A 16,380-nucleotide genomic window follows, 5' to 3' on the forward strand; every position below is an offset into this window, starting at 1 on the left:
TCCTTCGGGGATTTATGTAGCAGTACCGAATGGCGCTGTAGAAACAAAAGGAAGAAGTTGAATTTCGTGCGGAAGGTGGCGTTGCACCCAAGAGCTGAAGGCCAAACTTGGCGGCAACGTGGTTCAAAACTTCCATGGCCTATCCAAGAGAGAAGCTAGTTTGCACGAAAAGGATGACGTCGACAAATGTGGGCGGTTACCGTTCGGGCAAGGGCGGTGTGACGCGAGGAGGATGCTTCTTACAAGGCCATTGGTGCAATGTTCAAGTGGGACAAGAGAAGCGTTAGGTCCGTAAGTAGCACACCATCTCCATGAGACCCAAAACGGCGAATGCTCATGAGGCTGCAAGAGATGGGCGGTAGCTGAGATGAGTTGATCAACATGATGCACACGACGGCATGCTCTTTCAGCCACCCCACAGGATCTCAGCTACCCCACAGCACCTCAGCCAGCCCTCAGCACCTCGACTAGCCCACAAGATAGCAGCCAGGGCCCACCGGCGCGTCAGCGGCCTTTGGACCCGGAGCCTCTCCCGCTGCGCAGCGGTCTCGCAAGGGGGAGGGGCAGATGCACGAACGGACCCGTATTTAATGGGTGAGGCTGCCAACCAGTCCAGGAAAGCAGCGTTGCAATCCACGGCCAGCAGGATGGACTACAGCTCGTACATCAGCATCGACAACAAGCTCAGCTGTTCCCTGACACGGGTGAACCACGGAGCGCAGCATGGAGAATTTGCAGTCGGGCCTCCCGATGTCATCAATGCCAGAACGAAGGGGGCCCAGTTCCAGGTCAAGGACAACGCAGGCATGTACTCACCCGGATGCCGCGGCGCTGGTTGCAGCAAACTGACACGACAGCTGCAGGATGGAGCGGAAGCCAGGGCTGGGTGCAGTACAGGGTCGATCTGCCGGACGTGGTCAACGACGACGCGAAACCGGTCATCTGCGTCAATTTCGAGTGTCCCACAGGCTTCAACGATAATAGACTTTGGGCAGATGCGACTGCCAGCGCGGATCCCAAGGCTCCGGCGTCCTCGCTGTTCAAGCTCACAGCGAGCGACTTCGTGAAGCGCGACCATCCGCTGACCGGTGAGAGGGCGAGAGGCGTCGCGGATGCAGATGGCGTGGCTGACGCGACGAACAGGGACGCTGACGGTCACGTTCAACGAGAGCCTCTCGACACGCTCGGCGGTCACGATGGTCAGGGTGGCTCGGCCAGTCACGTGCGTGAGCAACTCGCGGGGCGAGAAGCAGACGGGCAACAACCGGGTCGTATGGGAGGCGGGTTCGCCGACGAAATACGAGGACAACGGCGACGCTAGCTGCCCGGGGTCGTTCTTCCCGGTGGGCTTCGACGTCACTGACGGGTCGGTGAGCGCGTGGGTGTTGGACTTGACCATCGAGGTGGACGCGAACCTGGCCGGCGTGCCAGTGACGGTGCACGGCGGCAACGACGCGGCGGCCGAGGTGGCGGCCAGCGACGGCGACAGCGCATACGTCTTCGGCAAGACCGGGACGCAGACGGTGCGGGTCAAGGTCGACCCGCCGTGGGCGCAGGTAGAGAGGCGGCCGTGGGGGGTGAGCGGGAACGTGGCGTGGAGGCTGCGCGTGTGCAGCACCGGCCAGACGCTGCCGTTGAACGCCACGCGACTGGAGCTGTACGCACTGGCGCCGCAGCGCAGCCTGCCCGCCTACTTTGAGGGGGCGGTGCCGGTGAGGCTGGCGCGCAGGGCGGTGCCGCGGGGCCACACGGGCGACCACCTGTCCTGGCTGGAGTACTGCTACGACAACGTCTTCACACGCTTCGACTTCCGCTACGATGCCACGTACGGGGCGCCCGCCTACGTCGCCAGCCACCTCGGCGGCAACTTCCGGCTGCGGGCGTACCTGGCGGCGGCCGGGCGTGGGGCGTCGCTGGTCAACTGCTACGACCAGGCCGCAGCCATGCAGATCTGCCTCGCGCTGGCGCCAGGCACAGGCCGCAGCGGGGTGAGATGGGCCTTCATGGACGCTTTCGGCTTCATCAAGACGACGGAGCTGGTGGGCTGGGGCGCCTGCAACAACCCCTTCTTCCGGAACCCGGCGTGCGCGAGGACCCGCGAGTGCGACAACGACGACCCGCGGCGCTCGCACTTCGACAACCACGCCTTCCTCGTCCTGCAGCCCTCCAACACCGTCGTCGACGCCACCTGCTCGCCCCACCGCGGCACTGAAAGCCCGCAGCGGTACCTGTGCGCCGCCGTCCAGACGCTGGACGAGACGACGCTGTACCGCCAGCACGGCCTGACCCCCGGCAGCGAGACCAACATCGACAGCACCTCGCCCGGCATCGTCAGCCTGGACGCCGCGGCCATGGTGCCGCGCTCGGGCGAGCCGCTGGTGGGCGGCCCGATCGAAGCCCCACCACGTGACCGGGCCGTCGCCCGCCTTCTGCAGCTCGCCGCTCCCGCCAGCCTGCACGCCCCGCCCCCCAAATTCTGCAACGCCGACATCACCGCTGCATTGTTCGACGCCGCTGCCGCCGCCGCCGCCGTCCCGCCCTGGGACGCGGTCCGCTCCGACGTCTACCTGGGCCGGGACGCCACCACGGCTGAATGGGTGCTGGGCTTGCGCGGGAGCGAGGCCGAGGTGACGGTGCAATGCACAGTGACCGAAGACACGGAGCGCGCAAGCGAGCAGATGACGGCCCATCTGCGCGCCTACACCGGTCCGCTGCGCCAAGTCTTCGTCCGCCCGGAGCAGCGCCACGCCCAGTGCGAGCTCAGCCTCGAGACGGCCCCCGGCCTGCCCCGGCCCACGTCTCTGTGGGTGTTTGGCAACGTGTTTGTGCGCGCCACCCAGAGCCGGCTGGGTGCCCATGACGACGACGATGGCGGCGACGAGGCGACGGCCGTTGCCCACGCGGTTTCTGCCGCCAGCGGTCTGCTCTACGCCCGCCTCGAGAGCACCACCGTCGCCACCAGCGCCGAGGTGCTGCGGCCGCGCATCCTGGACGTAAAGTGCCCTGACGAGGTCAAGGTCGGCCAGGACTTTGTCGTGCGTGTCTCGGCCAACGGCGGCCCTCGCGTCGACATCCGCACCAGCGCAGCCGTGAGTTCAGCCCTCCCAGCCCTTCCTCTCCCCAGCCTACTCACCGCCTACACAGAACGTCGTCCTTATCGAGGCGAACCACCAAGTCCTTACTTACAAGTTCACCGCCGTCGAGCCTGGGCCTGACGAGCTGCATTTCTACTTCGCCCACCCGCAGTCGCTCATGCCGGCTTCGCACCGCCACCAGCTCACCGTGGTCGAGTAGTAGGGGGAGAGGGATGCTTTTGTGTGTGTTTGTGGTGTTGGAGTCCACTCGTTATGCCGTTAATTACATGATTGGTCCATGTCCATCTCGCTTCGTGCGTTTCATACTTGCCTATGTGCGTTAGCGCCCGCTTCATCCTCGCTACAATCGGCGATTCTACGCATGAATAATGCTGCGCCTCTAAGAAGACCTACCTACCTAGCCAAGCATGCACGCTGTAGTTGCTGATTTCTTAGCCTGGGGTCCAGTCGACACCTAGTCACCAGACAGCACAATTGCCACCCGACGTCTCCACCCGCACCTCATATTTCATGTCCCCTGCATTCACGGCGTCAGCCTGTGTCGATCCGCAGCAGACGACTCATGCTCTGCTGAAATCCCGGCGACGACGCTGCTTGGTCAAAGCGCAGATGCGCCCAATCCCTGGAAAGAGAAGCGGAGATCTACACGGCATAAGCGCCATTCTCTCGCCACAAAGCAGGCACCGCCGGAAAGAGCTCCGCGACAACTGCACAGTGGCTGCCATCTCGGGGCTACTTCGCGACGGCCCGCGCGGAATCGCTTGCTTGCGTTGGCCCTCTCGAATGCGCCAAAGTGGGGATGGCACATCAGCCCAAACAGAAGCCAATCATGCGGGTGCTCCCTGCAAGCGCCGCACACTGGAGCCCACTGTGATATTCTGCTAGCGCCAAAGTTTTCCTGATGTCGCTGAGCTATTTCCTTTGCTGGTCTGTCACGCCCCTAGTCCTAGAGCACCTGCATACATGTCTGCTATTGTGTAGCTGAGAAGCAAATAGCGACTTGCTACACCCCAATCACAATCCCTTCTTCACCACCTCCACAGTCTTCATCGCCACCTGCCCCCCGATAGCAAGCCCCATGACGACAAGCCCCGCGGCCGTGATCTCTCCGTCGATGTGATCGGCCAGCGCGGCGACGACAAACCCCACGGCGCTCATGAGCTGAAACGTGTCCCCAGCCACGTGGAGGGTGACAATGTCGTTTGTGTCGTCCTTGTCGGGATCGTCGTCGGGCGCGCCGAACTCGTTGGCCGCAATCGTCAGCTGCAGCGCGTAGATGGGCAGCGCCGTCACGATCTCGAAGGCGCCCACCAGCCGCTTGGTCTCGTAGCGTGGGATCTTCGCCTTCCACCCCCACAGCCGCGACACCACGAGCACCACGCCGTTCGCCGCCTCCATCGTCCATACCTGCGAGGGGGAAGGGGGCCCCCACCATGTCAGCGTCATCGATCACGGGGGAGGGGGGCCGAGGGACAGAGGAAGGGGGGAAGGAAAGAGACGAATCGGGACTTACCGTCCATCGCAGCATCCGATCGTGATGGTATCTGGCGGGCCAGGAGAAGACCAGCTCCAGCAGCAAAAAGTCGAAAGTGACGCAATCGACGACGTTGCCGACGAGCGGGCTCACGTCGCCCGCCCCCGTCGAGTCGGAGACGAAGGCGATCAGGCTCAGCTCGCCGGCCATGCCGGCCAGGACCGCCTGCACCGCCAGCTGCGCCTCGAGCATCTGGTCCGCCCGGCGCGGCGCCAGCGCCGGATCGCGGTCCACGTACATGCGGAACGCGTCCGCGGTCAGCCACGAGCCCAGGTCCGGCGGCTCAGGCTGGCTGCCGGCGGCGGGGTTGGCCAGCTTGTACAGCACGCTGGCGGGCACGGCGACGGCCAGGGCGACGCAGTTGGAGAGGGTGCAGCGGCGGCCGCCCGAGACGAGGCGCCAGAGCGGCGTGAAGACGGGCACGTCGATCTCGCGGTGGCCGAGGCGCTGGAGCTGCTGCAGCACGTGCTTGAGCCCCTTGAGGAAGGCGTCGACCATGTTGCGCAGCGTCTGGCACGCGAGGTGCAGCGTGGCGTCGGTGACGTGGGCGAAGAAGTCGTCGGAGCTGCCCTCGCCGCCGAACAGGGCCTTGAAGGCGTGGCCCAGCTCTTCGGCCCAGCCCACGACGGCGTGCATCTCGTTGCTGAAGTCGGCCCATACGTCGGCCAGGGGGTCGTCGTCGTCGCCGTCGGCGGCCACTGCCGTCGGCTCCAAGCTCGCCGAGCTCGCCATGGATGAGTGCCGGGCGAAGCCGCCGTGGCGCAGCTGATACGACGACCAACCGTAGGCCGGGCTCTGCTGGACGGCATCGCTGGCCGGGGTTGCGAGCTTGTCGGCGGCGCGCGGGCCTGCGGCCACGGGCGGCGGGGCCTTGCGCGTCTTGAGCCTGGCCTCGAGGTCGTCGACGAAGCGGCGCACCTTGGCGTCGACGTCGTCCAGCAGCGTCATGCCGTGCTCGAGGCCGGCGTTGGCGAAGGCGGCGATGGAGTCGGCAAAGCGCAGCATGTACTGCCAGTCGAAGAGGTAGCCGATGAAGGCGATGACGTCCTTGATGAACAGCTTCACTTTGGCAAACACCCAGCTGACGGCCTTGCCGATGGCCGACGCCGTGTCCAGCACGAACCTGTAGATCTTGCCCGCCCATTCGCACACGAAGTGCACCGCGTCGCCTGCTGCCGGTCAGTGTGGGAGGGGGGAGAGGGGAGAGGGCCGGACATGAGGGTACGTACCGATCTTCTGCAAGAACCACGCCGCAACTTCCTTCGCCCCGTCAAAGATGTGCTTGAAAAAGTCCCACGGCGATACGGGCTGGCTCGCGTCGCGGGCCTCGGCCAGCAGCGCTGTGTCGTCGGGCAGCTTTCCGGCGAGGTATACGGGCTTGTCGTCGCCCGCAACCGCGCCTTTCCCGGCGTGCGTCGCGCTCAGCTGCTGCATCATGGCCGCCGCGTGCCCCGCATCCTCCTCCGACACGCTGCCGGGCTCGATCAGCGGCTTCCCCGCCTGCGTCTTCGCGTCGAGCAAATCGCGCCCCGTCCGCACCCCGGACAGCCTGGCGACGACCTTGGCCGTGGGACTGAGCACCGGCACGTCGAGCGCCTGCTCGCTGCCGTTGCCGGACCGGAAACGGTCAATCCGCAGCGTGTGGCACGCCAGGTCCTCCGTCGGCACCATCAGCGTGACGACGCCGGCGTGGTCTGCCGCGTGCCAGCCGCCGGCCACGTCCACATGCGCCGCCACGCCGTTGCTGAGCACCCGCATGTGGCCCGACGCCGCCAGGTGCAGCGCGCCGCCCGCGACCTGCTCGTCCGGGCCCGTCCCCGTCGCCGCCGCCTGGATGCGGATGGTGAAGGTGTCGAGCTCGACGTTGCTGCGCGCCGTCGACACGTACAGCCGCCGCGCCGCCCACATGCCCGTGTCCGCCGCCTGCTGCAGCACCGTGAGCTGCCCCTCGCCATCCACCGCCACCAGCGTCTTCTCCAGCAGCCCGCCGGCGTCCCCGCTGCTGCTGCTTCTGCTGCCCAGCATGCCCGAGATCCGCGCCCCCGCACCCTCGCCCAGCAGCGGAACCAGCAGCCCGTCTTCCACTGCCGCCGTCGACGCCGCGTAGTAGAATGCCGCGTCCGCTCGCGTCGTGTACCATACGGTGATGGTGTCCTCTGCCTGCGCCGTGTGCATGCTCTTGACCCCCAGGCTGCTGCCCCCCGCGACTACCGTCGTGCCGGTGCCGCCGGCCCGCGTGTAGTCACCGAACTTGTACTGCGTGACGGCGTCGCCGCCGACCAGCAGCGCTGTGGCCTTGGTGTCTGGGTCCAGGTAGGATGCTAGCGACGTTGCGCCTGCGTTTGTTTGTGAGTCTTTGTCCCTTTCTCTTTTCCTTTTTGGGAGGGGTGGGGGGAAACTGCTGACCAGCTGGCGCGTTGAGCTCGACGCTGAACTCGTGCCCCTGGAAAACGCGGAACTGCATCTTCAGCCCCGATGGCGTCGTGTAGAGCACGAAGGCGCCGTCGCCCACCCGGCTCGTGCCAAACGCCACGCTTAGAATGCGGAGCGGGTTCGTGGCCAGCTTCCAGCTCGTGTTGAGCGCCATGTCGAGCGCGCCACTGCTGCCGTTGACCGTCATGTCGACGTAGCCGAGCTGGTCTTCCTGCGTGATGCGGTCCGCGGGCTGCAGCGCGAGGAAGAGCAAAGGCACCGGCTCGCCGGCTACGGTGCGCGTGAAGTTGCTCTGTGAGCGGCCCGATTGCCGTGGTTAGCCTGATGGATGTGTCTGGTCTTGCCAAGGGCGGATGCTGCTTTTCCTTACCATGTACACTTCGTGGATTCGGGAGAAGGACTTGCTGGCCCTCGTCAGCTTTTCCGCGGCGAACGCCAGCAGCGCCGATGGCTGCACGTTCTGGATAAGGCTGAAGTGGCTCTTGCCTCCATCGTCGGCGGCCGTGGCCACAGCGACCCAGACGCTGAGGTCCGCTCGCTGCGTCACGTCAAAGGCGTGGACGCGGCCGGGAAGCTTCCATATCGCGCCAAGGTCGGCGAGCTGCGGCCGCCCGTCGACGTTGATGATGAGGTTGAGCTTGTCGTCTTCGCTGTGGGAGAGGACTGCCGGGTTGCCCTTTTCGTCTCGGATCACGGAGAAGCGGTTGCTGGCTGGAACCGGATTTGCTGAGACGAAGTTGCTCATGAGCTCCGCATCCTGAGTGATCTTGACCATGGTTGCGCCGGGATGAAATCGATGTAGATGCTAATTTTTGGACTCTTTACAAAGTGAACACCAGAGACATCGCGCCGGTTTTATGTCCTCTTGCGGCATCGGGCGCTTGTGGTTGACGTCCCGGGATCGACCTTGGCGGCCTCGTCCGTGCGGTAAGCACATCATCTACATACAGTAAACCCTGCTTTGAGCGATCACCGATATCACCAGCCGCCGATCGCAGTGTCCAGGTAATCGCTATACTTAATACCATAACTCAGCCGAATCCTCGCCGGGTAAGCCCGGAGGGGTTCCTAATCTGGCTTAGACTCGGGTTAACCCCCTTCCCCCCTTCCCTTTTCTAGCCAAAATCCGCTTTGGATATAGCGATTTGGCGGGTGTGACCGTAACGATCACGGTATAACCAGAGAATCGTCAATTCCCTAGTAAATACGGACGGGAGTGGGGGTTCGATCGGTAAAACGAGATGATCGTTATGCCACGGGATCGCCCAAAGCAGGGTTTACTGTACACGCGGAGCTAAATCAGACCGGGTGTGGGGCAGTTGATCCACCGGGGATCCACAGCAGATCATTCGAAGCTGTGCTGTGATCAAGCTGAATGTTGGCGGGGCTGAGCGGGCACCAAGGTTTCTCACAGCCAGCCACACTCAGTCCTTCAGCTGCCAATTGATCACCGCGCCGTTCGCTCTGCATTCAGGAAATCTCAGATACGCGGCAACGGATGATTGGTCAGCCTACGGCCGCAGCAGAGCCGTGCCTGTGAAGTGTGAGCTTGCGCAAGCGCCGAAAACGGGGGCCTTCGGAAGCAGCCCAGCGTCCCTTGCACGACGCCTGCCTTACCCAAGATATATACCAGTCCCGTCCAGCATGAGCATAGCCAGACCACATCGTAGTGCCCTCGTCCCTTTGTTACAGTCACCATGGCGCAACTCACCCCCGCCTCGTCTTTTTTTGACAACACCAACCCTGAGCCATTCGACCAGATCGTGGTGCAGAGCCAGAAGATGGTCAACAATGCTCTTTGGAACATGTGGGCTCTTTCTGACGATGACTCGCCGGTCCGAGGTGTCGACGTTGCGGTGCCTGGATTTGGCAGAATCAGCGGCAGTCTCAGCGCGCCGTCCGTGACGCTGCATGTCGAGTCAACATCTCCGACTCTGTATTTTCTGGTACCTTTCAGCTCTGGGACTCTGCAGCTCGGCCCGGATAGCAGCCATTCCTGGAAAGTGGACGGATGGGTCTTCGCCTTCCCGGTCGAAGTCGGTAAGTGCCTGCAAAGCATGCCGTGTGGTGGCCGCTGCTGACCGAATACCTCAACTCTGGCAGCTTCCAACGAATTGGCACCTGGCACCGATGATTACGCCAGATACGTCAAGCGTATGGGCATATCTCCTGGTAGCTTCAGCCTCGTCGAACTTCTTATCGACATCTCTCGTGCGCTCTTTGTCCTTCCATGCGTCGACCAGCTTTCTAACATTTTTGTAGGAGCAAACACTTGGGACAAGAAACACAGCTCCTTCTCGCACGATTGGGAAACCGAGAGCCCCGCTGTGCAGCAACTTCTCAATCAGTTCGTCGCCGGCTGGCTCCGGATGATGGCGGCCGATGACCGCACCGTCATAGGCGTTTCAATCAAGGCAGCACGGCCTGAATCCGGTGAGTCCTTGCTCCATCCGCCGGTCTCGTGAAAACACCGCCTGACCGCCATCCGAATAGTCAACCATAACGCACCAACCTTTGTGCCCACCTCCTGTGAGTACGCAGTGTACCCGTGGCTTGGCTCGGGCGCTTTGGACAAACCTTCTGATGGTGCGAATGAAAATGCGCTCTGCTATCTGCTCATGACGGACAATGCTACTCCGCCAGCAATCCACAAGTTGCCACACTCGGGTAATTTCGTAGATGCGACCAGCAATCATCAAGGAACTTTTTGCATGGACAGGGCTCAGTTCTGGGAGCGATGGCTGCTACCACTACTGCAGGAGGTCAATGCCTTGACGGAAACGTACTCGACCACTCCGTATGTCGATGCCAATTGGGATGGCAGCGGGTGCGTTGGCCCACGATACTACATCGGCTACAACCCTGAGCACACAAGCTCCGCGGACGAATACTTCCAATTTCGTGAGGACTCTGACGGATGGACTTGGTCAGGAAAAACCATCAAGTCTGGGGCAGAGCAGAGCAGTGATTGGGGTTCTTGGTGGAATCACATCACAGTCAATGAGGCTGGCAAGTCTACCCTTGACACAATACGTGAAGCGAGCTGACATGATGGCCGTGTAAAACAGCCGATTCTTCCACATACGTTCGCTTCGCACCCGGCGGCCAAGCAATCAACGTATCCGGCCAGTCTGACTTCCAATTCAAAGTGTACCAGACCGGTGCAGTATCCGGCCCATTCAAGACTGAAGCACAGTAAGCATCAGGAATTTCCTCAGCCAGGCCACCAGCAACAGCATCTAACCCCTCTCCTCAACCACAGCTACACCATCACGACAAAGTGGCACCTCAACTTCGCACTCGGCGTCGTCAGCGACGGCGGGCTCCAGATCGCGCGTATCGAGGACCCCAAGGGCGTTCCAGCGTGCACATCAACGGGCCACGGCTACAACGAGGGCATCGACGCCCCATGGGATGACTACATCAAGAGCTTCAGCGACACCGTCAACAAGCATTTCACAGAGAACCTCGGCTTCGTGCTGAACCGCCTGCAGTCGGCGCTGGCCGAGCAGCACAAGCTCTTCCTGCCCGCCAGCGGCACCTTCCTGATGCGCGACGCCCTCTTCAACCGCCGCGGCGACCTTATCGCGTCGCTCTTCTACAACGGGTAGGTGCTCTCCTTTCCTCGCTGCGCTCCCTGCATCTCGTGTGCTGTTGCTTTTTGCTGAATCGTCCCTTTCCTCCCCTCCGAATAGCAACCAGCCTCCAAGCTACGGCGGCGACCTGCCCGACTACTTTGCATCCCTGCCGGACCGCTTGCCCCTGCACGAGGAGGTGCCTCGGGCAGTGCCTCAGGAGCCTTTCGGCGGCCCCGACTTTGCCATTCACCGGAAAGCCCCTGTCGGAGCAGAACCGCCGGCGTAGGCTGAGATCTGAGCGTAGATGTAAGACAAGAGGTGCACGTAGGAGGAGTGGTCGGTCGGTCTGATGGCACGGAGGTGAAGGTTCTATATGGATAGGTTGATGAATTTCAAAGAGTCTTATCGCCCTAAGAGACCCTAAGAGATACTTCTACATGGCTCGTTCTTCCAAGTGTCCCAGTTGGCAGCATTTATCCGTTCTCCTTGGCTCTTACTATCGTCAGATTGCTTGGTATGGGAGCCGAAGCAAATGGCGTGACGTGGATGTAGGTTAAGAGAAGTTTCCATCATAAGGAGCTGAAGCAGATATCCGGACGTAAACCAGCCGGACTAAGCACCACCTCACTTCGTCTCAACTTCACATACCCCTCACCCGCGGACGATTACTGAATGAGTAATGTTCAGGCTAATGTTGAGGCTTATGTAAATGTGTTACCCCCTCCTTTTTGTCTCATCATCGCGCTCTACTCTCTATTCTGTTCTTTTCTCTTTTTTCCACAAGGATATAATCGCAGCTCGCTCTTACTGCTGTAGCTATGAGCGTCGAGCAAGTTCAACCTTTAAAAAGGGTGCAACTGTCGCCATTACCGGAACTGCCGCCGTCGCCGGTTTTCGAGCCTCTGCCGACTTTACCACCGCCGCAGATTCCGGAGCTCCGTCACCGTTGTAGATACCGGAGCTCTGCCACCGCTGTAAATACCGGCTCCGTCAGCGATATCATTGGGCTTCGTTGAAATTCAAGGGGTTTATCAGTGTTTCACTCGGAGACTGGAGGCACTCCGTGTAAGTCATTGAGAAGAGCGGGAGAGCGCTGCGGCGCTTTCTGCCGCTGGATGTCCGAGTGATACCGCGATCGGGGAAGTGGAGCAGTCTGGTCCCGCCACTGGACTGCCGGCTGAGAACGTGATCACCGGAGTGGGACAGTCCGATCCTGCGGAGGGAGCATCGGTTCATCCCACGGTCCCGGACGAGGAGCAGCTAAAATCTGTTGCAACGTCTGCTGGCACCTTGAAGCGGGGCCGTGCAGTTGTCAACAACTTATCGGACGGTGCCCAACGGGCAGCTACTCTTGAGTGGTATTTTGCCGAACCTAATACTACAAGAACGGAACAAAATGAGCCGGGCGGTACCCCTACTCCCCTTTTCACATGAGACACGTACTATTTTCCATATAAATTTCAGGTAAGCATTGGAGAAAAAGTAACTTTCCCCGGGGGGAGTTGAAATACGGATGGGGTGTGTTAAGGAGTGGGTGGGAGGCGTTAGAATTGTAGACATTTAAAGAAAAACATCGGGGTTCATATTTTTTGGATTTATTTGATAAACACCCCGAATTATATAGCCAATATAACACAACACCTCCCCCATCTACCCACCCCATCACTCCAAGTCCCTCGCCATCCACGCCGCAGCCGCCGCGGCGACTCCCGCAAGCTTGAACGCATACGCAGCAGGGTCGTCCCTCCCAGCGGCCTCGACCACCTTGAACAGCGCACTACACACCAACGCCGCGCAGATCTGCGGCACCGAAATCGCCATATTATGCACCGCCATAACAGCCGCCGTAGCATCATCACCACCGCTCCGCTCCTCGCCCTCCTCTCCGCCCACCACCGATCCCGCACCCTTCTCATCCCCGCTGCTAGAACCCTCCCAGTACTCGCCACTCCCACCCCGCTCCTGCATCTCGCCCCAGCCCGCACGCCGCGCCGCCGCCTCGCGCAGCCCCGCGATCTCAGCGCCGATGAGCGTGTACGGCGCCCACGAGGCGACGCCCCAGGCGAGGCCGAGGGCGGCGACGATGACGATGGCGGCGGGCGCGGTCCACACGAAGGTGGTGAGGAACATGAGGGCGGCGAAGAGGCAGTGGGCGAGCAGCCACGCGCGGCCGACCGAGGGGCGCCACGACGAGGTGGTGGTCGCGGCGTCGTTGCTGCTGCTGTTGTCGTCGTCTGAGAAGGTGGATGACGACGGCGGCGAGGCGACGACGACGAAGGGGAGGATGCAGGCGGAGGCGAAGGTCACGCAGGCGAAGTAGAAGGAGGCGCGGGTGCCGGCTTGCTTGCCCATTTCGATGAGGCGCGGGTCGGCGCTGCCGAAGATGTTGGGGTCGAGGTGGATGTGTTGGTCCATGACGACTGCGGGGGTGGTTGTCAGCGGGGTGGGGGTGGAGAAGGATGAGTGGCTTCTGCGGGGGGGTGGGGCGGGGAGGATGGGGTGTCGGTAGTACTTACAGACTTGGTATACGTAGGTGGTTAGGTAGTAGAGCACGGAGAACCAGCCCAGCCAGGCGCAGAACTGGATCTTGCACACTTGACGGGTTACGGGGGGCAGCGAGCTGAATCGGCTCCTTGCGCCAGCTAGAAGCCTGGTCACCGTCCCCTGTCGTCGGCCCGGCATCGTGGATCTGCCGCATCCGTAATCAGTGCTGGCTGGGGCGTCGGCAATCAGGAAGCAGGCCGGGATAACAGTGGCGGCCAAGGCGAGCACGGCCAGCACGCACAGCGCCTTGAACTTTGTGTCTCCCAGCAACGGCGCCCATGCCGAGATGTCGGAGACGGCCGAGGCAGAGATGAGCACGGCACCCAGGCCGTTGAAGCGCGCGCTCCACGCGGCGGCCTCGCTCTGCTGGTGTGGCGGACAGCTGTCGACGGTGAGGGCGCGGACTCCACTTTGCAGCGGCTGCACCGCGACGTTGATGGCGCACGCCCAGAAGGCGACCAGAAGCTTTGTCAGCGTGCTGGACTTGGGCGGGCCGGACGCGTAGACGTGGTGGTGAGAAGGGTGCGATCCGGTGAGCCAGTTCGACACGTCTTCGGCGCAGGCGAGTCCGAGGAGGGACAAACAGACGAAGCTGGCGCCGCCTGCAATGTACGGCTTGCGGCGGCCCCAGGGGTGAGTGGTGCGGTCTGAGAGTGCCGCGAAGACGGGTTGCACCAGGGTGCCGCTCAGCGGGCCCGAAAGCCAGATCAGCGCGGTGAGAGAGGTGGGCATTCCGAGTCCGGCCATGTGTGGCTGCGCAGTTGCACGTTAGCGACTTGCTCTGCGGTGCTTGGGGTAGTCCCAACTTACTGTGCCATACGACATGACAACCAGCCAGAGCATTTGGATTCTACGACAGTGTCAGCGAGCCTTCGAATGAGGGACGACGACAGGAAACCCACCCCAGGTTCGGCAGCGCCAACACCAGAATCTGCCACTTTCGAACGCCATCGCGCAGACCGAGTCCTGACTGGCCGTTTCGCTCAAGCGGTTCATCTTCTTGTATCACCGGCATTGTCATGGACTGACGAGGGTAACTGTCCATCATCGTGGAGGGATCTTTCCCTTGAGCCCGATGGAAGAAACTGCGTGCTTAAACAGTTTTCATCAACCATCCAGTAGCACCTCCGTCTTCTCCCATCTTATTAATTGGACCCGGAGACGGAGCTCGCCATGATGGGGATCCGTTCTCAGTGGTGTTTTTCCGTTCCCGGAGTTCGGAGATGGGCCAACTTTCGGCGCTTCACTTTCGGCGCTTGAACCCCCTCCGCAATTCTGCATCTCCGGAGCAGCACGGGCCCAGTTGCACTTCTGCACTCCGCCCTCCTATTCGGGAAGCTGGAATGGTTGACGAACGCAACGTTAGGGAGCCGTCGAGGGCAAGAATGGGGTGCATCGCAACATGTCGTCCTTGTGGAATGAGTATATATCCACGTCGAGGCTTCACGACACCAGCTTCTTCCCTCCATCGGCCCACCGAGCAGTCTTCCTCTCCTTTCGACCACCGCCAAACTCTCCCGACGTGCTGCAACAACAGCATCCAAGACCGCAACGATGAAGTTCTCCTCCGTCGTCACCGTCGCCCTCATGGCCACTTCGGCCGCGGCCTTCCCTATGAGCCCTGGTAAGTTTTGCATTTGCCTGTGCAAATCCCGGTTGCAAATCCCGGTTTCGCTCGTCCCAACAGCGCGAGAGCATTGGCTGACAAAGATGACTTTCGATTTCCAGCCCAGCGCGACTTGGAGCAGTTCGACGGCCTCGACGGCCTGATGAAGCGCGAGGCTGAGCCTCAGAAGCTTAAGGTCGACAGGCGCGAGCCCCAGAAGCTCAAGGTCGACAAGCGTGACCCTGAGCCCCAGAAGCTCAAGGTTGATAAGCGCGACCCGCAGAAGCTCAAGGTCGACAAGCGCGAGGCTGAGCCTCAGAAGCTCAAGGTCGACAAGCGTGAGCCCCAGAAGCTCAAGGTCGACAAGCGTGAAGCCGAGCCCCAGAAGCTCAAGGTCGACAAGCGTGAAGCCGAGCCCCAGAAGTTGAAGGTCGACAAGCGCGAGCCCCAGAAGCTCAAGGTCGACAAGCGTGAAGCCGAACCCCAGAAGTTGAAGGTCGACAAGCGTGAGCCCCAGAAGCTCAAGGTCGATAAGCGCGAGGCTGAGCCTCAGAAGCTTAAGGTCGACAAGCGTGAGGCGGAGCCTCAGAAGTTGAAGGTCGACAAGCGTGAGCCCCAGAAGCTCAAGGTCGACAAGCGCGAGGCCGAGCCCCAGAAGCTCAAGGTTGATAAGCGCGAGCCCCAGAAGTTGAAGGTCGACAAGCGTGAAGCCGAGGCGGATCCCCAGAAGCTCAAGGTCGACAAGCGTGAGCCCCAGAAGGTCAAGGTCGACAAGCGCGAAGCTGAGCCCCAGAAGCTCAAGGTCGATAAGCGCGAGGCCGAGGCCGATCCCCAGAAGCTCAAGGTTGACAAGCGTGAGCCCCAGAAGTTGAAGGTTGACAAGCGTGAGGCCGAGCCTCAGAAGCTCAAGGTCGACAAGCGTGAGGCTGAGGCCGATCCCCAGAAGCTCAAGGTTGACAAGCGTGAGCCCCAGAAGCTCAAGGTCGACTAAACAGCCTACATTTTTGCCTTTGGGAACTTCATCAAGGCGAGAAACGGGCTGAGCGAAGGGTTTTGGCGACCGATGGCGATGGGCACGGAACCTAACGTGAGATGTACATAACAAACACCATTTCTCGTTGCTTGGAGCATGAAAGTCGCCGGGGTTTTGTTACTCTATGAATACAAATTGAGTTATTGTTCTCTCTATCTGTTTTGACTCGGCGGGCTGCTTAACGGCCCCTTGAATTTATTTATTTTCTACTAAAATCATCACAACACCTTACATTGTCCAGGAGCAAACGCTATGTAAGAAACAGGATTACAAACAAAATTACGATGCAAAATGCATTCAGTCTCCTCAGATAAGAGCACACAACCCCGACGTATAACATACACGCCAGAGTATATGTCATGGAAAGAAGCTTATAATTGAACATTACAACCTATCGCCGCTACAAGTTCAACGCTCCCAACTACTCGAAGGCTCCTGGACCCAGTATTCTAGTATGATGTATGCAAAGACTCCATTAAATGCTAAAGCGGCTACGGAAACCAAAGTTCATACTATAGAAACACCACATCTGCCATAACCAAAGAGTCCCTCTCAAG

The 16,380-nt window shown here is 61.0% G+C and overlaps 5 protein-coding genes across 5 annotated transcripts; 3 read left to right on the forward strand and 2 right to left on the reverse strand.

Moving 5' to 3' along the window:
* Positions 1–820: 820 nt before the first annotated feature.
* Positions 821–3,294, forward strand: BKCO1_25000111 (uncharacterized protein; the record flags this gene model as incomplete). Its single annotated transcript, XM_020273216.1, has 3 exons — positions 821–1,088; positions 1,144–3,089; positions 3,145–3,294. The coding sequence occupies 3 exons, from the start codon at positions 821–823 to the stop codon at positions 3,292–3,294; spliced, it is 2,364 nt and encodes a 787-aa protein (XP_020130417.1).
* An 815-nt stretch (positions 3,295–4,109) lies between these two features.
* Positions 4,110–7,837, reverse strand: BKCO1_25000112 (outer membrane protein; the record flags this gene model as incomplete). The annotated part of the gene is made up of 5 exons (XM_020273217.1): positions 4,110–4,502; positions 4,609–5,798; positions 5,859–6,965; positions 7,036–7,354; positions 7,433–7,837. 5 exons carry the CDS (start codon positions 7,835–7,837, stop codon positions 4,110–4,112), a joined length of 3,414 nt encoding a protein of 1,137 aa, XP_020130420.1.
* A 922-nt stretch (positions 7,838–8,759) lies between these two features.
* BKCO1_25000113 (uncharacterized protein) lies at positions 8,760–10,926 on the forward strand (the record flags this gene model as incomplete). The annotated part of the gene is made up of 7 exons (XM_020273218.1): positions 8,760–9,102; positions 9,166–9,273; positions 9,325–9,495; positions 9,556–9,963; positions 10,131–10,257; positions 10,325–10,669; positions 10,758–10,926. 7 exons carry the CDS (start codon positions 8,760–8,762, stop codon positions 10,924–10,926), a joined length of 1,671 nt encoding a protein of 556 aa, XP_020130419.1.
* Positions 10,927–12,302: 1,376 nt separating this feature from the next.
* On the reverse strand, positions 12,303–14,205 carry BKCO1_25000114 (sucrose transporter; the record flags this gene model as incomplete). Its single annotated transcript, XM_020273219.1, has 4 exons — positions 12,303–13,060; positions 13,157–13,937; positions 13,995–14,034; positions 14,087–14,205. 4 exons carry the CDS (start codon positions 14,203–14,205, stop codon positions 12,303–12,305), a joined length of 1,698 nt encoding a protein of 565 aa, XP_020130422.1.
* Positions 14,206–14,738: 533 nt separating this feature from the next.
* Positions 14,739–15,781, forward strand: BKCO1_25000115 (exported protein-like protein; the record flags this gene model as incomplete). The annotated part of the gene is made up of 2 exons (XM_020273220.1): positions 14,739–14,808; positions 14,913–15,781. The coding sequence occupies 2 exons, from the start codon at positions 14,739–14,741 to the stop codon at positions 15,779–15,781; spliced, it is 939 nt and encodes a 312-aa protein (XP_020130421.1).
* Between the last annotated feature and the right edge of the window lie 599 nt (positions 15,782–16,380).

This window comes from Diplodia corticola (genome assembly GCF_001883845.1).
Source record: "Diplodia corticola strain CBS 112549 chromosome Unknown scaffold25, whole genome shotgun sequence".
Classification (NCBI taxonomy): Eukaryota; Fungi; Ascomycota; class Dothideomycetes; order Botryosphaeriales; family Botryosphaeriaceae; genus Diplodia; species Diplodia corticola.